General features: G+C 39.7%; 4 protein-coding genes and 1 long non-coding RNA gene across 8 annotated transcripts; 2 read left to right on the top strand and 3 right to left on the bottom strand.

The window, feature by feature from the left end:
* Positions 1-487: 487 nt before the first annotated feature.
* Positions 488-2,944, bottom strand: dynll1 (dynein, light chain, LC8-type 1). Its single transcript, XM_040154959.1, has 3 exons — positions 2,832-2,944; positions 1,934-2,072; positions 488-866 (listed from the first exon to the last, which is right to left on the bottom strand). Exons 2-3 carry the CDS (start codon positions 2,063-2,065, stop codon positions 729-731), a joined length of 270 nt encoding a protein of 89 aa, XP_040010893.1. The 5' UTR covers positions 2,066-2,072; positions 2,832-2,944; the 3' UTR covers positions 488-728.
* On the top strand, positions 1,673-11,328 carry LOC120805094. Of its 2 annotated transcripts, none has more exons than XR_005709502.1 (4): positions 1,673-1,750; positions 5,775-5,969; positions 6,287-6,327; positions 11,228-11,328. It is a non-coding gene; the product is annotated as an uncharacterized LOC120805094 (long non-coding RNA). The 2 variants fall into 2 exon arrangements; XR_005709503.1 differs by lacking the exon at positions 1,673-1,750 and adding an exon at positions 2,141-2,193.
* polb (polymerase (DNA directed), beta) lies at positions 3,848-9,432 on the bottom strand. The gene is made up of 14 exons (XM_040154956.1): positions 9,207-9,432; positions 8,837-8,894; positions 7,985-8,051; positions 7,135-7,209; positions 6,961-7,019; positions 6,697-6,746; positions 6,454-6,505; positions 6,267-6,321; positions 6,108-6,180; positions 5,940-6,010; positions 5,748-5,834; positions 5,536-5,603; positions 5,075-5,214; positions 3,848-4,937 (listed from the first exon to the last, which is right to left on the bottom strand). Exons 1-14 carry the CDS (start codon positions 9,265-9,267, stop codon positions 4,843-4,845), a joined length of 1,011 nt encoding a protein of 336 aa, XP_040010890.1. The 5' UTR covers positions 9,268-9,432; the 3' UTR covers positions 3,848-4,842.
* Positions 9,572-13,599, bottom strand: enkd1 (enkurin domain containing 1). Of its 2 annotated transcripts, none has more exons than XM_040154953.1 (8): positions 13,530-13,599; positions 12,127-12,217; positions 11,633-11,857; positions 11,241-11,413; positions 10,999-11,154; positions 10,597-10,739; positions 10,223-10,359; positions 9,572-10,110 (listed from the first exon to the last, which is right to left on the bottom strand). In XM_040154953.1, the coding sequence occupies exons 2-8, from the start codon at positions 12,209-12,211 to the stop codon at positions 9,950-9,952; spliced, it is 1,080 nt and encodes a 359-aa protein (XP_040010887.1). In that variant the 5' UTR covers positions 12,212-12,217; positions 13,530-13,599; the 3' UTR covers positions 9,572-9,949. The 2 variants fall into 2 exon arrangements, with proteins under 2 accessions (XP_040010887.1, XP_040010886.1); XM_040154952.1 differs by lacking the exon at positions 13,530-13,599 and adding an exon at positions 13,147-13,233.
* Positions 12,181-23,898, top strand: vdac3 (voltage-dependent anion channel 3). Of its 2 annotated transcripts, XM_040154954.1 has the most exons (11): positions 12,181-12,219; positions 14,576-14,634; positions 17,667-17,785; positions 19,380-19,451; positions 19,657-19,706; positions 20,792-20,944; positions 21,108-21,160; positions 21,329-21,556; positions 21,726-21,876; positions 22,708-22,765; positions 22,852-23,898. In XM_040154954.1, exons 1-11 carry the CDS (start codon positions 12,193-12,195, stop codon positions 22,941-22,943), a joined length of 1,062 nt encoding a protein of 353 aa, XP_040010888.1. In that variant the 5' UTR covers positions 12,181-12,192; the 3' UTR covers positions 22,944-23,898. The 2 variants fall into 2 exon arrangements, with proteins under 2 accessions (XP_040010888.1, XP_040010889.1); XM_040154955.1 differs by lacking the exons at positions 12,181-12,219; positions 17,667-17,785 and having other exon boundaries at positions 14,528-14,634.
* Positions 23,899-23,994: the final 96 nt, after the last annotated feature.

Genomic DNA, 23,994 nt, shown 5'->3' with positions numbered 1-23,994 from the left:
GATGTTTCCTAGCCAGATTTCAGCTATTCCAGCAGCATAATATAGTATTTCCAGAGCTACAATAGTGTATATAACTTGTAGTTTTATTGGTGACTTTACTGTGAGGTTTTAGTGTCTTGTGAGAGTGAAACTGTCCTGGCAACTGACTACATGTGAACACCATCCAAAATATTCAAGGTTAATGTGCTTATGTAAAAATAACAGGAACTCCTTAAATGTTGCAGTGGCTCAACTCAGAGTGTATGGGATATTCAGTGTACCTGAGTCTTTCATATCCCATTAATTGACTTTTCACTACTGTTGCAAATGCGACTTGATAATTTTATCCCATTGATAATGTTTACATGAATATACTATAAATAAGTTTGTATGAATTTCAATACCAGTCATCTATACATTTCAAGAAGTACCTGGTCATATGGGATTATAAATGTCCTGGTTCAATTAAGACATAATGAAGCAGTGCAACGAAATGACCACACTAGACATTGGACCCAGACAGCTCAACAGCTACGCTTTAATTAAAAAAATGACATGTCTAATGTAACAAGACAAAAATAAATACAAGTGTTTCATCTCTTTAACATGGCCACGGTTTTTTTTTTATCCTCAAAAACAGAACAAAGTAAAAAGCAGCACAGAAAAGGCAGCGGCCCCTTGCCAAGGAATGATAAGTGCCTTTGTCGAATCAGTCAGTACTGTATGTATGGTCAGCTGGTGGCGTTCCCTCAGCCGGACTTGAATAGCAGAATGGCCACCTGACCCAAGTAGAAGTAAATGAAATGCTTGGTCTCATGAGTCACGTAGCTGCCAAAGTTCCTCCCAACGATGCAGTGCCAGGTTGGGTTATACTTCTTGTCGAACTCCTGTGTGGGACAAAGACATTGTATTCATCAGAAATTTGTGGAAAAACGTTTGGATGTAAGAAGAAAAATATCTCCTTGCAAGAATACATAGCTTAGTGAAACATATAAAATAGTTGAAGATGAACAGACTATGCTATTGCTTGAACATCAAAACTAATGTTTTTTTTTTTCTCAGAACATACAAGTATCACTCTTCCAAGATAAGACTAAATTTTACATATCACTCATGATTACACCTTAACCATTTTGCTACCATTCTCAGTAATGTCACTGGGTGGAAATACATAAAATTTTATCTATATTCTCAGGCTTTGAGAGCTAGACATAAAAATTTTTGATAAGAATGCACTCCAGGCTTGAGCTAGGTAATTAACTTCGACTTGCCTAAAGTCTGGCTTTTTGGCTGTTGTAGGGTTGTAATTCTAAAATGTGTATTTAGGCCCGACAGCTAAATTATAGTGAGGGGAAATTGATGATCTTCTGTGCCCTTTGACAATCTTTTTTTTCCCCTTAGTGATCTGGATAAAGTGCTGTATCTTATCATATTGCCAACTTTGCAAATATATACAATATAAACTTGGACAATTTCATCAATATCACCTGCTGTAAAAACTGTTGAGGTGTTCACTCATCAAAACTCAGGGGAGTGCGTGGAAGATAATATGCAGCTATACATAGGTATTTGAAAGTCTTTCTATGACCATCATGACTGGACGCGTGTCCCTTCCTGCTCTGAGCAGGAATGCAATCATGAGAGATGAAAATGTGGTCAGGTGGTTTGTGAAGGACAGTCAGTCCAAGAGGGACAGATTTCCTCAGGAAGAGTGGAAACAATTGGAAATACCAGGCAGGGTGTGTACCATGAATGATACACAGGACGGTTGGTGAGTGAGTACCAAAATAACTTTACACCACTTGCTGCAGTCACATCACTGCAAAATCTGTCAGTTTAACAGAAATAATAGATTTTGGTCACAAGTCAGCAGGTGAAAGTTACACTGCGTGAACCTAGTTCGTGAACTAAGCTGAAGAGAGGATGTCTGATGCGCCAGCAGTTGGTTTTTTACCTTTTTGATGTATGCAGCGATATCTTTCTCGATGTTGTACTTCTCCAGGGCCTGCGTGGCACACTCCACGGCGTCCTGCTGCATGTCCTCCGACATGTCAGCGTTTTTGATCACTGCCTTTCTGTCAGACATGGTTGCCCTGGGAAACCGAAACACAGCGGAGGATTCATCATCATCACAGGCGGATTGGCAAACACACAATGCAATCGACTCTAGACCGCGAGCATCCCAACAGTCCTCATCGTCGATTAACTTAAACGGTACTGTATCCAGAGCATAAAGGGTCTCATCTGCCCATAGCGGAAAAAAACTGCTAGTTAGTGACGAAGTTATCGTTATATAATAATTGACACATAATATTTGTACGAGCCATTTCTACAAGTGTTGCATAACAACTTCCATCAGCGGCAAGCTCACTGGATGCGCGCTCTGCGTAGTTTCTATGGATACGCAAGACATTTGAGATTATCGTCTCAAATTTACCAGAGGTTTCAACAAGAATCCTATGAAATGCGAGCCTGCATAATGAAAGCACATTGCTGCGAGTGCCTAACGTTAGAAAGCAGTGAAAAAACATGCGTAAACTGCTTCAACGTGCAGGGCACCAAAATAAACACCCCGTTCTCGTAATAATATAACGTTTGACATAAATAGGACTCTACATCATCTGAAGTAACGTGTCACAGGGAGAAGGGTTTGCTAGCAACACCTCGCCACATGCATACTGAGCTATAATGAGCTGTTGATTAGCTAACGTTAAAGCACAATAACTAGCTGTCAATTCATCCACTAAAAGGAAAAATGCAGTCTAAACATAGATGTTGCCGTTTCTATAATACTTAAAAGAGAATAAATTAGACACCAAATAATTTTCTGAATGCGAAATCTTTAAGTTTACCTATTAGTCTCCCGTATACTGTTTGTCTAGTTTTAAAGAGACGAACGCTCCTGTAGTGACAACTCCCGCGAAGTGGTTGACACAAAAGTAATGTGGGTGTGTGGTGGTAAGAGACTGCTGCCCTGACGTGTTTTTATTGGCTGATATTAATGCACAGGGCGAAGTCATTGGCTGGGCGAGGCCTATCTTTCCGGTGTTTCTGACTGCATTTTATTTCAAACCGTCATGCCTTGCGACAGATTCGTTTCCGGGGCAACCATTTGTAAATAACTTTTTTTTTTTTTGCACACCACATTTAAAAAAAAAAATAGCCTGAGTTTTATTTTTAATCAGTGTCCTTCTTAGAAATTTTTTTCTAAATTAAAAAAAAAAATCCTTAACATGAAACAGTTTTCTTAAAACAAGAAAATATGACGGTATTTCGTTATAACAAGAAGCCATTATTTGAACGGCATTGTTGTACACACAAATGAAATATACAGTATGCTGGTATAGTGTTGACACGGGAATACTCTCGACTTGTCCCATTTCAAACATGAAAATTTTAAATCATTTTAAAAAGTTTCAAGGCCAAATGTCACGCTCGAGATATTAAAAAAAAAAAAAAAAAAAAAAACATACAAAAGATTGGTTTACAAAATGGTTCTCATTCTACAATCCGACACTATGTACCTCACCAGATAATTTTCTATGATCTTAATACTGAAAAATATGTGAAAATGAGAAAAACATGTTATGTGTTTTTCTTATGTAGCCAAAAAAGCCCATCCTGCAGCATCCAATTTTCATAAGAGGCTCTAGTTACAATAAACTAATTTTTCAGAGGATTCTAAAAACAAAGTGAACATGAAAATAAATAAAGTCTGACAATATCATTTTTTTTAATCCATTTATTTTACTCATAAAGTTGGATGTTGACAAGCCCACTGTTTTACATTTTTTCTTAAATATTTTCTGAACTATTTGCAATAATTCACATACAAAACCGATTTAACAGCCCTATTCGTAATATTCGGGGTTTTTTTTTTTTTTTACAGATTAAAATCTGTCTCACAGGATACACTGTAGCAGTTACCTGGTTAGCCTTATTACTTGTATCTACTGCTTTCAAATGCCCCCTGAAAATTGAATATACAATAATTCTCAGTCTTACAAACATGTAATCATTTTCACACAACCACATACAACAGATTCAAGTCTCTCAGTGTAAGAGTCATATTCACAAATCAATCAAAAACTGAGAAAAATGTATATTCTCATTTGTCCAATATTAGTGTCTATAACCAGAAACTGAGCCAATTAACCACAAATATTGTTTTCATCATTACATTTCTAATTTTTTAGTTTCTCCAAGTTCGAAGATAAATACTACAGGTTAAAAAAAACACACTCTTAAATTTCCATGGTGAATGAGTTTTTAAAAACTACTAAGATATAGCAGTGATACTGCTGTCTTGTCTGCATGTGTAACAACTCAGCCAAAGTATTTAAGGACACAACTGCCATGACAGTGGCGATGACAGTGGTACTCATTGTTCATGATGGACAAATAACTGTAACAGAGGCCGGTCCACATTAAGACTGCTCCTATAGGTTATACTGTAATCCTTTTATGGAATATTCAAAACTAAATGTATGCAAGTGTGGTATTAAAAAAAAAAGAAAGAAAAAAAAAAATCACTGTTGAGCATGATTTAAAAACTTGCTTTAAAAAATTGAGTCCATAAGCCTTCATACACAACCATGGAGAATAAAAACTTAAGGTAAAAACACAATAACAATTTTGCTGTGCAGTCGTGTGTTTTTAGTTTTAAATTACATTAATAGGGGTGATTTCAACTTACGATAGAAAAAAAAATGTCCAAAACAAATAATTAAATTGACTTTCACAGTTTTTTTCAATAACATAGTTGACTAGAAAGACTAACACACAAACACACACATTTGTACACATGTTTTTGATTTTGTTTGCACGAAAGCTGTAGCCTTAAATACAGATGTAAGTGTAACTTCACTCGCTGCGGTCCTTTGGCTCTCTGTATTTGTACTGGATGTATTCAAAGACGTCTCTCTCGCTATCCACCAACAGAGGCTCCCCTGCCACACCTACAACAGAGCCACAAAGAAAAGTTGCCATATTAAAAGCTGTGAAAGCATCAATCACTGGTGACTTACCAATGACAGGAGTGAGCGGGGTTGGAACAGAGTTCAGATGGTTCATATCTTATTTGACTGAGACTCACCAGTGACCCCAAGTGGTCGTATGGTGTACTCATTAAGAGTGAAGCCCTTCTCCAGAGCATGAGTTCTCATATTTTTATTAAAGATATCACTTCCAGTGAAATACAGGACTCCACAGTAGTACTGGTCCTTGGGAATTAACCTTGGGAAGTGGGGAAAGGACAGTTAGAGAGCAGGAAAAAACAGCTAATTAGGAGAATAAACAAATAAAAACCTCTTTATTTTGTCTGCAGTGTATCCAAATTTACAACACTAAACTGGGCCTGTTTAGTGTTGTAGTATGTAGAGGTAATTTTTGAACTGGAAGACTATAATTTGATCCCCTCAACAAATTAATTCACATTATTATCCTGACAAAAGATAATAAATCCCTACCCACTGAATCAGTCCATGCTGTTTTGTATAAATAAATGTTTAAAAAAACCTTAACTGGAAATATTGAGAGTGATATAAAGCAGGGCACCTAATATCAATACGCCTGTGAGGGTATTCTTCCTCATCTTCTTCACTCGGCTGCAGCTGGCAGACCCCCTAGAAAAACAAGATCCAGAACACTGTGACCACAGTCATGCGCTTCATGGGTTGGGCATAGTTACTCTGCTAACTGTGTTACCAGTCACAATATCAAACACATACAGCTGAGCACACAAGAACAAAAAAAAGCACAGGCTTCACCATGAACTTTGTGTCTCCTTTGGACAGAGTGTCGGTCACAAACCCACTGGACTCCAAATGGTCGACCACGGCATGGAGGAGCTTGGGCTGGAAAAGAAAAATGGACCAGAATGAATCAGAAAAAGATAAAAAAAAGTCAACCTGCAGCGCATGGCAACACATGGCATTTACAACAGTAGAGAAGAGTCCTACCTGCTTCTCAGTCTGAGAGGTGTAGTTTGGGTGGGTAAGCAAAATATCAATATCACCACTCGATGCAGCACCTGGAAATTATGTGGATCAATATCATGATTAACAGAGTTTGGACTCCTATCATTAACTGAACATCAACTGTAATAAACTTGAAGGGGATTTTTTTACCTCTCCTGTAACTTCCACAGATTGTTCCAATATATTCTGTATCAATTTTCTTCAACTCTCCAAGAATCAGCATCTAAACAAAAACACAAGTACTAAGAGTTTGAAAACTCCACATGAAACTCATCTGAAGATAACAGAAAAATATAAAAGCTTGATTACCTCCATCTTTCCCATTTCAGCACGTGGAATCCTCATCTCAAACTCCTCAAAGTACCTGAAGGTAACAAAATAATCCATGAAACACAGCTCATGTATAAATAACGGACGAGTTTAATATATTCAAACAGTTTTATTTTGATACTGATGAATTACACATATAGAAAAAACATTCTAAGAGCAAACTTACTTGAGTCCAATCTGTTGATGGTGGTTTAGCTTGTGCTCAACCATTTTGAGATCTAAAATTACAGCAAAAAATAACATTGGAAAAACGCTGCTTAATTGAAGTAATACTATAGCTAAATCTACATTGTGTGCAACATTTATTGAGCATGCTATGCAGTGTGTAGAAAATCAAACAAGGTCATACAGACAAGAATAAGATTAAACAAAAATATTCTAACAACTCTAAGTAAACCGCTAGACAAACCTTCTAATGTCTTCACCCCTTCTTCAACAAACTTCCTGGCGGCAGCAGGGCTAAAGTTAAGACCCAAAAGATGTAGCTTGTTACATGAAGCACATCCAGGAAATGTACATGAACAAATAAACCTAAAAATGCAGTGTCCCTCTGGCGACTGAATTGTCAAATTCAGCCAATGCTTTTTGATTAGACATGATGCATTTCACTGTGAATGTCCATGTAAAACATTTAATAGGATTTTAATTTGTATTTGTAACACTTAAGACATACCCAATTCCAGTGACTCTGGTGAGGAGATTGATGGAAGAGCTGGTGTCATCATTTCTGATCTAGAGAAAAATATAAAAGTAGCACATCGGTCTGTGTAATGTGTTAAAATTAAGCTATTATTAAACAAATATACAGTGTGTCATCAATCATGTGTTCCCACGCCCGAAGGCTCACTTTTTCCAGTTTCCGTAGTTTGCCAGTTTGGAGGAACTCATCAATCTTTTCTGCTATTTTAGCTCCAACGCCATCCTGTTGAAATGTGAAAACAAACATGAAGGCGGTGAATAGTGAAATCTGCAGCAGTTATGTAAGATGTTCAGAGTAGCTGCTGAAAAATATTTTCAGCAGAGGGCATCACATAATACACAACCACAGCAACATGAGCACATTAGTGTTAGGGAAGACAAATAATGCTGGCTTCATTTCCAGTTTCCAGATATCAGTACACTGAAATGAACTGTCTAAAGGCAGTAAAGATCAAGTCATCTTTTCCAGTAAAGTGTTGAATTTGGTCAAATCATCCTGAAAAGTTACCGAGAAAAAAAATCAATCAAAAAGTGTGGACAAGCCATTAGAGAACTCTGTTATGACTGAAATTTGAAGGGCAAAAAATGGATTATGATGAGAAATCTAGCGATTATTCTTCTATGATGAATATGATCATTACACCACCATACTTTTAAATATGTATAAAAACATAGAACAGAATTTCTTTATAAAGCACAAGCATGACACATGGTCAATACAAAACCTTTATACTGACCGTTACATTGTTACCAGTGCCTTCAAATATAACTATTGAACATTATAACCATCACAAAGATAGAATTTATTACAGGACTTTACACTGCATTACAGAATCTCAGTTTGTACATGTAGTTGTTTGTACTACCCAAAATCTCATGATAGATTTGGACCATTGTCAAAAGTTTTTCACATATTTACCAAGTGTCGAAAATTCGCTAATGTATTATATACATAAGGTAGCCAATTAAGACATTAAAATAGTTTTCAGTGCACGTACCAGTTTCTTGGCCTCTTCACCACTTCTGATCTTGTGAGGGTACTTGGCAATAGTAGATGCTGCTTTCCTAGCCACAGCGAACAATAAAAGTGGTTATGGAATAGCAAAACAACAGTTATATATATATAAAAAAAGCTTTGATTGAATTTCTGCAACAATAAAGTTAAACAAAGTTTTATCAGTATTAATCATCAGGTTAATGATCTCTACCCCCTCTCAGTATGCTCAGTATTCAATGCATTATACACTCAATTTCCAGGTTATTAGGCATACCTAGCAAACTAGTGCAGTTTAATACAACAGTCCTACCATAAAATCTCACTCATATGAAGCTTATGTTGTTAAGTTTCTGTTGAAACCATTTAAAAGAGGTACTGATTCAACAATATGGTTATTTTTGAGGCTGTTAAATTGTATTTAGTTGTACTGTTGGGTGTTTTAAATATTTAGTCTCTCCTCACTGATATAATTCGTAGAAAGGGTAAGTGAAGTAGAAACACCTCTCGGTATAACCATACAATTCAGCAACAACACATACTATAACCTTCAAATTGACCATAAAGTTGAATCAATCATACAGTTGAGCACCTCTCTCAAGCATTTTCAACAAAAACTGAACACAATAACCTTAATGAAGGTAGGATTTATCGCTGAGTTATTGTATTAAACTTCATTAGTTTTACCTAGGTGTGCCTAATAAACTTGTGACTGAGATGCTTTCTGTAACTTACACGACCACTGGATGTATTAGATTTCACCAGCATAACACTTATTATACATTGCTGTATGAACAATAATTAAACCCTGGTCCTAAAACAAAGCACACCTCATTTTTGAGCCTTCGGAGCTTACCTGTATGCATTGTACTTGTGTATTGCCCTGTTAACATTTTTCTCGTAATTGGCCAGCTCTGGAAACAGAAGTATAGACATTGCATGACTTCATATTTCCCTCATACTCCTGTAGTTTATTGCCACTATTATAGGAAGGCATGTAAATACAGGGCATTTAAATGACAACACAGTGACCATCAGCGTACCGGCTTTTACGTCTAAACCGTCAACATTAGGAAATGCAAGAAAAAGTATGATTTTGCATAATTTGACAAATACATTATACCTGTATTAAGTTTTTTAAGGGTTATTTTCATTTAAAAACAGAACACAGCTATCATGCTAGCCCCTGTTAGCTGAGCTCAGCCGTCTGAGTCCTGTTCACGTACCCACAAGAAAGTCTGTTATTCCCTCATTTAGCGATTCCTGCGGCGCTTTCCTCTTGCTCATTGTTAATTTGATAAACTCTCAACAGTCCTTTGGGAATTCGAACGGTCTTATGTGCAAGCGAAAAAAAGTTAAGAACAGCTAATGTTCTTAGTTAGCATTTAGCACATTAGCTACCTCACGCTGAACAATGACCGTACTACGTAGACGGGATAGCACATGCGTAATACGTCATAGATTCCCAAAGTGATACATGAAATCATGACTACAGCTTTTTTTCTTTTTTTTTTTTTTTTTTTTTAATTGAGCAGCGTTAATTTTCACATTGCATTGTAGGTTTTAATCAAAAAATGTTATATACAGTGACTTCACAAAAAAAAAATTCAGCCAGTTTTACACAAAAACAAAACAAAACACATCTCTGCAAACGATTCTTAAGGAGCAAATAGATTTTACCTTTAAATTTTGTAACTCTAACTTGTTTTTTTCTTCCAAGAGAAAATTGCATGTTATTCAGTAGCATATAACTGATATTCAGTAACCTGTGGTTGACCTTAAGTAATAATCATTCCATTTAAAATTCAGTTTTTTAAATTTACAAAATGAAACTACTTTTAAAACGTTAAAATAATCATCTATTGTACAAGTTTCAGTGTTATGTTACATAATATATCTACAAAATGAGAATTAATCTTGATAAAGCAGTGGATTTACAGGAACATCTCCTCCTCCTACTCCTCATGTGTTAGGAATCTATTTTTATATAAACTTTGTCCCTGGTGAATATCTTAATAGCCTCCTCGATTTCAGAAAGCCTACAATCAAGGTGAGCCCTTCTTGAGCGAACACTCAGATTGTCAGCTTTGAGAGGGAGAGACAGCAGTTCAGTCACCAGTGAGCGATGGGCTGAGGAAAAATCAGCAACAACAGAGTTAGACTGGCACTGTACGTGTATTACTTTAAGTGAATATTGTCATCATGAATGTAAGGACAGAGATAAAGAGCAACAGAGGCATACTCTCTTTTAGGGACTTCAGTGTCTCCTGTCTCTCACTCTCAGGCATCAGGGTGTGACCAGCTGGGACTGTAGGATCAGGTGCATTCCTCCTCCTCTCCTCCTCCTCTTTACGCCACTGCTCCTTCCTTTCCTCAAGACTTTAAGTGTTTGTTTGTGTGTGTGTGTGTGTGTGTGTGTGTGTGTGTGTGTGTGTGTGTGTGTGTGTGTGTGTGTGTCAATTAGATAGAGAAAAGACATGAGCAACATAAGTGAAAAGATGTCAAAAAATGTCAGAAAACCACCTTTGGTGAAGATACACATGTTCTTACCAAACAGGATTGATTAGGATTATGGTTGGAAGGTAAGGAGGTAAGAAATGGCATAGGAGTACTCACTACTGAGGTACCTGTCCCTTGACAGCACTGGGCACAGGCTTATCTCTTAGGTTGGTCAGTGACTGGGACCGACGCAGCCCAGTTTTTCCGGCAGCCAAGGCATTATGTTTTATGAAGTCTATGGTCTGACCTTGCACCTGTAACTGAATCCACATATAACAATGTATGAAATTAAAACAAACAGGAAATATTGCAGATTCACATCAAAGTGAGAAAAATGCACATTCATGTTGTTTAATAAATAATTTTGGAGCACGAGAAAACAATTGCAAGCCCTGCTCTTCTATTGTCTTCTCTCTCCTCTTTGACAGAAAAAATGAAATCAATACACTATATCTCTTATTGTCTGATCGTGTTAGTATATATCAATAAATTAAAAAAAAAAAAAAAGGCAATTCTCACTTGCAAATCCTCGTCATGTGTAGAGTTGCAGGAGGCAAAGCGTTGCAAAGCTACATAAGAAGGTTTGGACCGTGGTCTTGGTGGGGTGGTATTTCCACCATTAGAGTGGGCCTTCAGAAATTTTTGACACTGTGGTTTAGCAGTTGGACTAGAAACCTGTGTGAAAAAGACTGGATTAAAAGTGATCCTGTGGAAATATTCATAACGCAAGGATTTCCATCTTTTGTAGACACGTTCCTTACCTGTAGCTGAGCCATCACCCTGGATGGGACATTCTTGTATTTGGAGGAGGTCCAAAGAGCTTTGACTGGAACAAGACAAGACTGTGCTCTCTCAGCCTCCTGCTCCTTGCAGCGTCTCTGGATTTCCCGGAGAAGACGCACATTCTCTTTACTAAAGTCATGTACTCGCTGTTCTAAAGGGCCAAATATAAAAAAGTTGTCTCAATTACTTTTCTAATTTTTCATGTGGGTATTGTGCTTAATCAACCTCTCTTACTTGCTCTCACAAAATAGAAACCATAAAACTAGCTATAAGAAGAAACTCTGACGCTGCCATTCTACAAGACAAAACAAGCTTCTTCTGTTTTCGGAAAAGTAGAAGTTTACAGATCTGAAAAATTAAATGCACTTACTCTGTTTGGGAACAGGGGGGATCGAAATACCATCTAGTTTGAGTAGTTCCCCCACTACCCCTCTTTGTCCTCTTTCCAGAATATGGGTGGCATTAGGGCCAATACGGGGCGGATGTGCAGAGGTATGAGCACTGTAGCAGCCAGGGTGCAACACGGGATCTGGAGCAAGTGGCCCTCTGAGCAGGGCCAAAGTTCCATCATGGTTTCCCTCTAACCGTCCACGAGCTGGAGGAGGAAAGAAAAGTAAATAACTTACATTAATTTGAGGTCAACATTCATTTCTTATGACAATGTTCCCCAAGTGTGGAGGTAATTGGAATTCACCACAAAGCCAGCAATTCAAGTCTTGTTCCTGTAATATCTAACAAAAGGAGACAGCTATCTTAAATTGGTAGATATTCATTTTACTGTCCTACACTAACACATGCATACACAGTAAATTCTGTTTCAAGGGGGATTTTAGTATATACCATAACCCTATGCTTGCATCTAACCTGAAGCAGGTCGTTTGTAGTACTGAGGAAACAGAGAAGGATCTGGGGGGATTGGCCCAGATATTGATGATGGCCCCTCACACATCTGAGGCTGTAAGTGCAAAAACACAAACAAACAACAAACAAACAACAAAACAAAACAAAGATTAAAAAAAACAACATTATCAGATAACAAATATAATCAAGTCAAACACAAACAGATTTTTCACAGTGATACCTGACTATTAATTAGTGTTACTTAATGAAAAGCAAGATAGTAATTAACCACTGATTTCCTTAGGCCTGCAGGTGATGTATCAGCTGTGTTTATAGCCAATTTCAATGCCTTTTATTCTGACAAGGCACCATTTATAAAGGGTTTATAAGTTATTAAGTTTACTAATGTTTTATATGTCAATTACAAGCCATCAATAAGGACAATTTAGGGGTACCCAGGTTGTGGAAAATCCTCCTCCAACATGAAAGTTTGCCCATGACACGTTGTCTTTTTAGGTAGTTCTTTAATTCTTTTAGAAGACCCCTCCAGTGGACTGTTTGTCAAAATGTCATGTTGGAAGAGGATTTTCCACAACCTGGCAACCCCCGAGTTGACCTATAAATAGTTAGTAAACTATTCATTAACTTCTAAACCCTTTATAAATGTTGCCTTATCAGAAAGTGATGCCAAAACGGTCTATAAATATAGTTATAACACCACCTGCAGGCCTAAGGAAATCAGTGGTTATTATTATTATTATAGCTATAATGTTAACGCTTGTTTTAAAAGAATGAATGAATGAATAAATCAATCAGTCATTGTTTTGAATCCAGCTACGAAAATCCCCGTCCATTAGCTACCTAAGGGTGTCTAACTATAGCTATTGTTTATTAGCTTGTAAAGTTGGCTGATCAACACAGGCTCTGTCGACGAATCCCTGCTTAGAAACGAAACACAACCATGCGTTAAACGAAAAATATTTGCAATAGCTAACGTCGACCCAACAACTGAGTTGCATAAAGTCACCAATTTAATTCGTTTACCTTTAATATCGTCTTGTTTATCGGTTCAGGATTTCGTTCACACGCGCTGATGACGCAGGGGTATCAACCCTTGTTGCAGTAATCTTCACCATAGCAACGGTGCAGCCGCACGTAGAAATAGACCCGATAGAAAGGAAATGTCCCCAAAAGCGTCTCTCACGCCTCTCGAAATTTCATCCAAATCATCTAACTGATAAACAGCCGGGAGTTTATCATAAAGAAGACACGGACACAGCGATAGACTTCTCAAAACCGCCGGCAAATAGTGTGTTACTGACAACTATTTCACAATCACAGTCGGTTTAAGTTGCGGCGCATCAGTTTGTTGACATATACTGACAGTCGATAATTACAGCAATAACAATGATAGTAATCATACTTACGCCTAAAACAAAAGTCACATCCCATGATTTAATGGGTAGTTAACTCTAACAGGCCCGTGTTTACCCGCGTTCCCCCTGCCTCTTTACCAGTTTTGAGTTCTAGCAGGTGCATTTCTGTGTGAATAAGCGCTTGCTCCCTGCATCTGGCCTCTCAGGCAATCCAAATCGCCCCGTCTACGTCCCTAGGACTGCAGCACCCAGGATCCAACTGTAGCCCTAATCACAACTATTCCTAACCTAAATTAAAACATAATTACTCGATCGTTGGGACGTGCTGGGACGGTACACTGGCTACAGTCTGTGTACACTGCGCGCAACCTGAAAGTAACGTCCCCCTGACAAGCCCACCTCAGGGCATAAAGTGTCCCGCTCTCCAGCGACATTAGCAAGAGGTCATCGCCCCCGAGCGGTGTAAGAGATTTATTACACCTAAACAAATGCGGCGTTTCCACAAATTGTGCCGCCCCCTGTTTGTTTCACACTGGCAGTAGTTAGAAAATTGTAAATACATAATAGCATTGCAGTGATTGCATCGTAAGCATATTCCTCACGTGCCTGTGCTGTTGTAGTCCACGATCTCATTTTAAACTACGAAAATGTGATTTTTTTTTTATTTATTTTTTTAACCACAGCTATGGCAAGTCTAAAAAAAGCTTTTTTTTTGGTGACTCTTTGTGGAATAATTAGAAAAATGCATCAGGGCAGCGCGTCTAATCCTGCGATTTTTTTTAATTTTTTTATTTTTTGGATTTGCTGAGTACTGTGATAAAACTATAAAGACTTTTCACATGAACAGCATAGTGACAGACGTGCCTACAGCCATACCAAACACCTGCTGAGCACCAGAGGCCCGCTCAGCGTCAATCTCCACCACGTGAACACGACTTACATATGTAAACCATATACGTACAGAATACTGCTTGATAAGTTTTTTTGTTTTTGTTTTTTTTTTTTCTCTCTCAATGTCAATTATACAACGGCCCCGCCCTCGGCTGGAGGCCTGATATGCGCCTGCCCAGTGTGTTTGTCTGCTTTCTCCTTCACAGTGCCCCGCTGCGCCCAACAGCATCGAGAAACTCTGCACACTCCGCCCCGTAAATAAAAGGTAAGCAGTAACCGACTTCGGGAAATTGTCTGTTTTTGAAAAACTCATTGTCTAATGTCGGTTTGTCTGCGCGACGGTTTAGCTGTTGTCAGTGGTCGTGTGACTGTCAGCGAGACGTGAGTCACACATGCAGGGGCTTTGGGAGTGCAGCAGGCGTTTTGATGCCAGTGCGGGCCCGCATATCCCATTAGTGAACTGAAATTCGCCGCCGTAAACTGCCCGCAAAAGAATCTCCACGAATCTAAGTTTACCAGCCATGATTAATTTTGTCATCCCTGGTGGCGAAATGGGACAAAGGGGGGGGTCCCATTTTCTGTAAAGCTTTTAAAGGGGCGCATTTCTAACGTTGTGGTGCAATATCTAGTCTGCGTTACTTAAAAAAAATAGAGATTGTGTTTTAGAAAGGTAGGTTTGCAGTGGTGGCAGAAACAGAGGAAGCCAGAAGTGGACGCATCTGGCATATAAAAATACTCGTCCACTTACAGGACGGGGCGGCCTGATGCCATAAATCTGCCTGTTTGTCAAGAAGCACAAGGGCTATGAACAGCCGCATAATAAGAATCGTTATCTTTGGGCACTGCGACCTTTACTCGCCTTCCAAGGTAATCGCACAGTCTTTGACCAACACTGTGCATGTATTTGGCCAAATTAAACATCAAGGTGAGCTTGGGGGAGTAAGTGAAAGCGAAACCTGTGTTATTTTAACCTCTTTTTTACGGTGGTATCGGCCGGGAACTGCGGTCACTTTATTTGCTGTTGGGAGCTTCGTCGCTATCCAAAGTTCTGAATTCGGCCCCCGTCGGTCAAATGCCGGGCCGCCTCGGAGCGGAAAAGACTCATTAATAACGACACAAGGTGATTGCAGCGAGCCCCCCAACGACCCCGAGCCGGCCGGTAAACGGCCGACCTAACTGACTGGATGTTGTCGTTATAAGCTTAGGGGTCCATTGGAAGTGCATCCTGCTGGGGCTGGAGCATACCATGAAGCAACTGCATCTCTACATCATGCACTTCACATTCAAGCCGTGAATGGACTTGGTGTAACCGGACTTCACTTGAACTTGTGTCACACCCACACATTCCCTCGCTTATATACCTCACACACTTGCCTTGGCTTCACGCTATCAGACGGTTCGCCCACTATTGGGTAACTGTGTTTTTTTTTACACAATTTATAGTTGTGTTGGTTCAGTATCTATTAATTATATACGGGTCTATTATCAGTGTTTTCGATATAAATTTACTAAATTATTGCTGGTAGTCAACTATTGAATACATTTTGAAATTATTGCTGGAATTACTAGTCGCTTAAATAGTAAGACAGATGTGACTGATTAGACATTTACAGAGTAAAAACATCACGCACTGGCTTCACCCTAACAAATACAAGAAATTCGTGGCTTTTTATCCAGTTTATATCAGAACAAAGTGAACTTTGCTGTTATTTTTGTCATTTCGTAGACAGAGGAATCGAGTATTAAAATAATAATTTTTTAATATATTTCTCAATAATGATAATTGTAGGAAGTTGCAGACCTAGTCGCTATCAGGAGTAGCCCTCTGTTTATATGAGTCAGGATCTTTATGATCCAAGATGTCAATGTTTTTTTGTGAACAAGTGAAAATGTGTTAGGACTAAAATGCACAATTAATTGGAAAAATACAGACTTTGTACTTTTTTTTAATGTAAGATACAGTGTTTTTAAAGTTACAATTCGTGTTTGGTTGTTGACATCCACCATCTTGTTGTTTGTGTGGTCACAGTTTTCCTTTCACATACCTCTGTTGATTCTAGGCATCATTTTGTCTTTCAGTCAAGGCCGTCTTCTGGCTACAGCTCATGAAAGGGTTAAGATGAGCGGCAGGAGTGTGTTTGTATATAAAAAATAGTGTGGCGGTACAATACAGACAAACTCATCCATTTTTATGGGGGTTTTAACAGGCTGAACCTGGAGGAGGACACGTGTTGAAATCCTGGTCACATGTATCGTAGTGTCGGGTTCACCTGGGCTAAATATAGAGCCGAGCTTTGAGACTGAGGGATGAAGGCTAGAAGGGAAAGAGTCAAAAATGGACCTTGGGCTGAAGGAGGTGAGGGGGTACAGAGTCGAGAGGAAGAGTGTCGGTCAGGTGAAATGACAAAGACCGTACAGGAATTGCGTCTGGTCAGCAAAATGCAGGTCAGCTGGCACACAGCAACATCTTTAACAGACCCTGATGACAGTTGTGAGGTTGTTTGCTTATGTTTCTGTCAGTCAGTTATGATCAAACCCCACCCACACAGTCCCGATGAAGCACATTAGCTGAGTTTTTGAGTCTTAAACTTAAAACAGATGTAATTGATATTTTTATAATAACAATGAATGATAATTTCCTCATGAGTTGGTAGAGAACATAACAGATCTAGAATAGGGTGAATATTAGAGTGAAATCTGAGTATTTACTGTTATAAAGAAATACTTACGATTTGAAGCCACATTTTCAGGGGATTTAAACACATGCAGGACTCTGCTCATCTCGCCTATAGGAGACATGCGAGAGGTGAACGACATTGTGACGTCAAGTTGCATTATAGCTGCTGTAACGTGCTGTTGATGTAACACTTGTGGACAGACGCTTACCTGTATGATGTGCTGTGGTTTCTGTGCTCTTGTGTAAGGGGTAGGGAGGCTTCTATATTTCACCCGCTCAACATTTTGTACCCTTCATGCAGCTAGTCAGTATTCTTTGTCTGATAAAAAGGCTATCTCTCAGTGCCGTTGAAGGGCTGTACAAGGGCCCTATCATATTCAGATGTTGCACTAAGTACATGTGCTCATCAGCTGCCGGGCGATGGACATACCGTACAATGTGATGCAATAGTTGGCCAGTTCTCTGCATAGAAAAGAGACTTCTGGGCTCTGACTGTATGTTAAGAAAGCACGCTGATGTTCACAGCCACTCTCAGACAAGCACTATTGATGTAAAAACAGTGCAGGACTATTTGCCTAAGTTTTTCTATTGTCCCTCCTTGCAACTCCCTTTTTCTGAAGAGACATGGCAGAGAAAGAAGTGGGGAGTATGGTGCAGCAGGACAATACAGGAAAAGGCAAGCAGGCAGAGAACAAAGGCCACTGTGTGGCATGTCAACACCACGCATCCAAGGGACATGGTGAGTGGGGGGGGGGTGTGTGCAGAGAGACAGAAGACACATCATCAGGGTCCCTGGATTGCACTTTGACTACACTGTCATTAGAGACCTGACTTCAAGATGATAAATCTTTGGGTCTCAACACTTTTCATCTTTACCCTTTGTCATTTTCAGTGTGTTGGATTCCAATGGCAACATTCTGATGATCTGTACTGGGTCAGTCATCGATGCATTAGCTGACAGGAGCTGCATTACCCTAAGCAATGTCTTTTTGACGTGATAGATGAGATTAACAGTGGGGGGGCAGAAGCACAAGAAGGAGGGCAAGCCCGTACTAAAAAATTAATCCAGGCTTTGGCTGTAAGTGAATGCAGGATATTCTAAATGCTCCTGCAAAGTTACCTTGTCTAAAATGTCTGCACACACACACACGCAGAGCGTGCACGCACATACTGACCCAGGGGACCCTGATGACTGTCTGAAGCGCTACAGTGCACTGCAGTGGTGTGTAGGACTCGTAGTTGCTGACTAACCAAACTTGCTACTGCTTATGTTAGCTCTACCGCATTGGTTTGCATAGTATTTCTTGACACATAATTCATATTATATCTCTTTTTCCTCACAAGCATAGCGTAATGAGGATGTTATTCATGTTGAAACACAGCAGTGACCCTTGCAGCAAAATTTCTCTGTTGGATGTCCCTGTGGTGTTTTAAAGTATTTGCTCGCATTTTCTAGTCCCTCCCTTCGAGAGAATCAGCCCCATTAGTTTAACAACCTCTGGTGCGTGCTAATGGACTGCTGCCAGGCAATCAATAGGGTTCACATGGAAGATGGAGGGGGAGGAAAGAAGCTTGATATCACAGCACTCTGACAGACCCTCTCCAGATAGTGAGGGTTTCCCAACTGAGGCACATATGTAAACTGATGTATAATGATAGCTTGCAATTAAACGTTTGTCAGAAAAATGCTGTCTGCAGTGCTCTCTGTGTGCGGGAATACATTTGTTTATGCCCTCAGAAGTGTTTTCAGAGTTGCATTGCTTAGCTTCCACAAAGGTGCAAAGCTCCATGTATTCACAGGAAGTATTCAGCTTGTACTTATTTGCAGCATTTGTTGTAGCATTTTGATTTAAAGAGGCACTCCATCAATCAGTTCAGTCCTTACAGGGAGCAATACTCTGTCTTTTGATAACACTAATGTCTATAATAATATCCTCTTTCTCAGGGTTGTCTCAGTTTGGACGTGAGACTTCATGTTATTAAAAGAAAATCTGTATAACAACCCGGAAAAAGGTTTGGGCGTTTAATAGGTTGGTGGGGTCTGATGAAAGATGCTATCAAGTTGCATCTTGGGAAATGTAGCATCCAGCATATTTGGAGCTTAACCCATGCTAAGGACTAACAATCAGGATATTTTTTTTCCTTCTTTTTTTTTTTTAACTGTCTCTTGCAAGCCCTGCAACTTGACAGAGGTGCATTATTAAATTGCTGGAGTATCCCTTTGACTATGCATCAGTTGAGTTAATGCAGCGATATGCATATTTGTATGTGTGTTCCAATGTTGTGAAAAAAAATGTATAAACTTTACTATATGTAACTGTTTCTTTCCTCAGATACAATGGCCGTCCCTCCTACATACTCTGACTTGGGAAAATCTGCCAAAGACATCTTCAACAAGGGCTATGGTAACTTCAACAAACTTACAAAATTCTTATATCTTAACTGTTTTGGATGAAGCCACACTGAAGCGGAACTGATACTAGAGAACAGGCTGTTTATTTTTGCTGCAGCTGTTTTAGAGTCATGCTGTGCATTACCAGGATGTAAGTTATTTTCCATCCTTTCTTTTTCTTTTTTTTAAAACATTTTCCTCATGGCCTTTCTCCCCAGGCTATGGAGTTCTGAAGCTGGATGTCAAGACCAAGTCCCAGAGCGGTGTTGTAAGTACTATTGTTGTCTCTGTAAGCCTGATGTGTTTTAAGTTTCATATCCCGGCCTTTCTCTCAGCGTTCTGTGGTACAAATCAAATGGCTGACACAGGGACTTGCAGCAGTTCATGTCAGAGTGTGCTTGCTGCCTGACATCTACTCAGTCTAACACACGCAGAGTGACCAGGGTAACACTGTCTGCACAACAAGTGTACTCCTAACTCTTGTACCTCAAGCAACATGTTGTATCATTATGGGGGACAAAGTACTTCATTTCACTGAGTCTGTAGTTGGCTCGAGACACGCTGCGTGTCTGTGTTGTTGCCATGGTAAAACCATTATGCACACTTGCGTACAGAGTTTCCCCACATGCCACAAAACTCAAACCTCATTGAAAAACACATTGTAAATGTATTCACTGTGTCCAAACTCACAGGTTTCCGCTTTTTGTAGCGTTGCTTTTCATGTTGCCAGTGAACGTATGAATTGCCGCATGAAAGATCTGTGTGGTTCTCCCTAACTGTCTCTTTTCTCTTTTTTCTGCTTCTTCTTTGGATGTTCCTGTCAGATGGTAAGAGAGACAGTGAGTGCATGTGTAATGATTAAACACAGGTGGACTGCAGGGTAAGCCAGTGGTACCGGTTATGTGTTTGTGTGCAGACAATGTGGGCAGGCGTCCTGCCAAGTGTCTCTTTGCAGCGGTAGTTCATCCCAAGTGACACCATACCCCAAACAGTTGCAGCCGTAACAGCAGTGGTCAAATACACTGACACCCAGCCTCTCCCTCACAGGCCTGCCTATATTTTCACTTTTCCTTCTCAACTCATTGCTCCATCCTAAAAGTTGTAGGTATTCTTTGAAATAACCAGCCATACAAACCTGAAGGGGACTGTGTGGCAGAGGAAAAGCAGAGAAACAATGCTTGTTTCCCCTTGTCTTTATTTCTTCTTTTTCTCTCTCCCTGAATACTTTCTCAGCCTCTCTGCCTTTAGTATAATAGCTTGTTTTTCATGTGCCTTTCTGCTTCCCTTCCCACCTCCTTTTCCATCTCCATCTCCATCTCCTCCATCATTACTCTGTCCCTATTTGTCCCACAGGAGTTTGCCACCTCTGGTTCCAACAACACAGATACAGGGAAGTCAGGTGGCCACCTGGAAACCAAGTACAAAGTGAACGAGCTGGGCCTCAGCTTCAACCAGAAATGGAATACAGACAACACTCTCACCACAGAAATCACCATGGAGGACCAGGTGGAGTCAGACAAACAGGATATTAGTCATTTTAAGAACTTAAAGAATATATGACAGGAATTTACTTTACTAGCTCATTAAAAAAATGTTTGAAACATCAATATATTCACTTCCAGATAAAATATAAGCTCACGGTCTATGTCTCCTGTCTGTCTGTCTGCAGCTGGCTAAGGGCTTGAAGCTCAGTCTGGATACATCATTTGTGCCCAACACTGGGTAAGAGCAATCCTGTTCATGCTAAGTACTTTTAAATGTCTTCAATACATTGACCACAAAGTGAATACATTAGTCAGTCCATATAGATGCATGTTATAAACATTAATAATGCAGCATAGCTATCTAAAAGACTTTCCCTCTTTTCTTTCCTTGTTATTCCCTCTGTAGCAAGAAGAGTGCCAAACTGAAGACTGGCTACAAGCGTGACTATGTCAATGTGGGCTGCGACCTGGACTTCGACATGGCCGGTCCCACCGTCCATGCAGCTGCTGTGCTGGGCTACGAGGGCTGGCTGGCTGGCTACCAGTTGGCTTTTGACACTGCCAAATCTAAACTGACCCAGAACAACTTTGCCCTTGGATACAAGGCCGGCGACTTCCAGCTTCATACCAGTGTGTGAGTCAATGCATCATAGTGAAGAGAGGCAGGAAATGGAAGTGATACACTGGATGAGGGCAGCAATTAGAGAGGAATCATTTCCCCAGGATGAAACATCAAGCTCAGACTGATATCCACTGGTACTAATCTCCGCCTTTTGTGTATGTGTTTGGCTCTTGTATTTAAGCAATGATGGGACAGAGTTTGGTGGCTCCATTTACCAAAAGGTGAACTCCAACTTGGAGACAGCGGTCCACCTGGCCTGGACAGCTGGCAGCAACAACACACGCTTTGGAATCGGGGCCAAATACCAGCTGGATAAGGATGCGTCCCTGTCTGTAAGAACTGACTTCAAAACATCACAAACACATCTAAGAAAATCCTCATCAGTAGAGTGAAAGTGAAAGTGACTCTAGTGCATAAGGAATGAAACTCCAATTTGGGAGGAAATAGGGAAAAAAAACACACACAGCTACCATAGCTATGCTAGCATCTCTGTGAGACTGTACCTAGCTGTGCTTTGAGCTAAATGAGCCCAATGGCAATATTAACATGCAGGTGTATTTGTTCACTATGTTCACCATCTTAGTTTAGTGTGTTAGCATTTTAACATTTGCTGATTAGCACTAACCACAGCCAAAGCTAATGGGAATATTATTAGCTTTGGTTATGGACTAAAGTATCTGTCAAAGTGAAATTTTCACCTGATAATTCCGGTAAGTGGAGGGTCAGGGATCACCAGAGTTGTTACAATTCATCCTGAGGGGGACATGAATGTGTGACTTAAATCAGCCTGTCAGAGGATCACCAAAGTCAGTGGCATTCATTACATTAATGTCTGTACAAAATTTAATCCATCCAGTAGTTGTTTAGATATTTCAATTGTGACCAAAGTGGTGGAACTGTATGGACCAACAGGCCAACATTGATCCTAGAGCCGCACCGCTCACGTGGCTGCTAAAAAGCTCCCTAAACCCACACTCACTCTGCATAGCTACCTGACTTTTCAAGCCTTCCTCTAACTTCTCTGCGGTTGTTGACCTGAGGCTGATTTATCCATACCTATTTATATATGACATAAATTATTTAACTGCATCCTAGTTCCCAGTCTCCTAATGCTGTCTTCATGGCTATCTCACCTGTCCACGATGTTTTGTTTCTTCTCACAGACCAAAGTTAACAACGCCTGCCTCGTCGGAGTTGGATACACACAAACCCTCAGGCCAGGTTAGTTAACTACCTTTTTTTAAAAAACTATTTTGTAGAGCATAAGCATGGTTAGTTGATACATAATCTGACACTCTTCCCTGCAGGGGTGAAGCTCACCCTCTCGGCTCTGGTTGACGGGAAGAACGTGAACGGCGGCGGACACAAAGTGGGCATGGGTTTCGAGCTGGAGGCTTAGAGATTCAGCGGGAGGGCAGACAAGGAGAGAGAGAGGAGAGCAACACAGGAGGAGAATAAAGAGCCCAAATGTGACAACACCACAAAGCTCCACTCAGTGGCACATAAACACATCTTCCACACACACTGAGTCCTACACACATATGCACACAAGTACACACATTCTTTGGCCTTAACCCTGAAACCCCAAGCAGCCTCCAAGACCTCCAGTACTGTAATTTTTAAAGAAATCAAGCATTATTTTGTGTTGGTTCTTTTTAAATTTTACATTATTTACAGGTCCCACAACAAACCTTTGAGCATATATTATATATATATCAAGCAAAACCCTTGTACTCCAAATAATGTGCTACTTATGACCAGATTGACTAGACAAATAGAGCACTTGTCTCAGACATATCTGTATTATTCCTGAAATAAGATATGAAGCACCTTTTTATTTTGACTGTGTGGTCAGGTAATTTTAGTTCAGATAATTTCTCGGTTTTAGACCTTAATATCATTAGAGGATGCTTGTTGTGGTTCTGTTGCATGGTTTCAAAGCTAGACGGAGGTTTTTGACTTCATTGTCACATTGACAAGTACAGTGACTGTAAAACAGATGCAATAAAAGCTGGAGAGAGTTTCGCAGAAAAGACAAAGAGCGGCTGATCCTTCTCAGACTGAGTGGACTGACTCTGATTCCACCATTTGACCTCAGTAACACAGTTATAAACTGTGAACCTTCAGTTGCCAAAATGTCTATTTTTCAGGTCCTGTTTGCTAAAAAGGGCAAATGGCAATTTGGAGCTCTGTGTCACCTCATTGTCTTGTCTCATTTTGTGTCCTGTACCTCTTCAACCTTTACCACTACATTTCACTTTATCTGTGCTGTGCATTGTATGGGACAGTTAGTCAACAGTTAGAACCTCAAACTAATTTTATTGAATTAATGGAATAAAGAATGTAAAACTTTATATTAATGGGTGTTTTTTTTTTTTTTTTTTAATTTTTATTTTGGTTGACATGAAACAGTGAAGGAAAAGAACTTTTGCCTTCATTCCCAGAAAAAT

The sequence above is a fragment of the Xiphias gladius genome, chromosome 19 (assembly GCF_016859285.1).
Source record: "Xiphias gladius isolate SHS-SW01 ecotype Sanya breed wild chromosome 19, ASM1685928v1, whole genome shotgun sequence".
Classification (NCBI taxonomy): Eukaryota; Metazoa; Chordata; class Actinopteri; order Istiophoriformes; family Xiphiidae; genus Xiphias; species Xiphias gladius.
The sequence above is the reverse complement of the archived record's forward strand: the minus strand, read 5'-3'. Positions and strand labels throughout refer to the sequence as shown.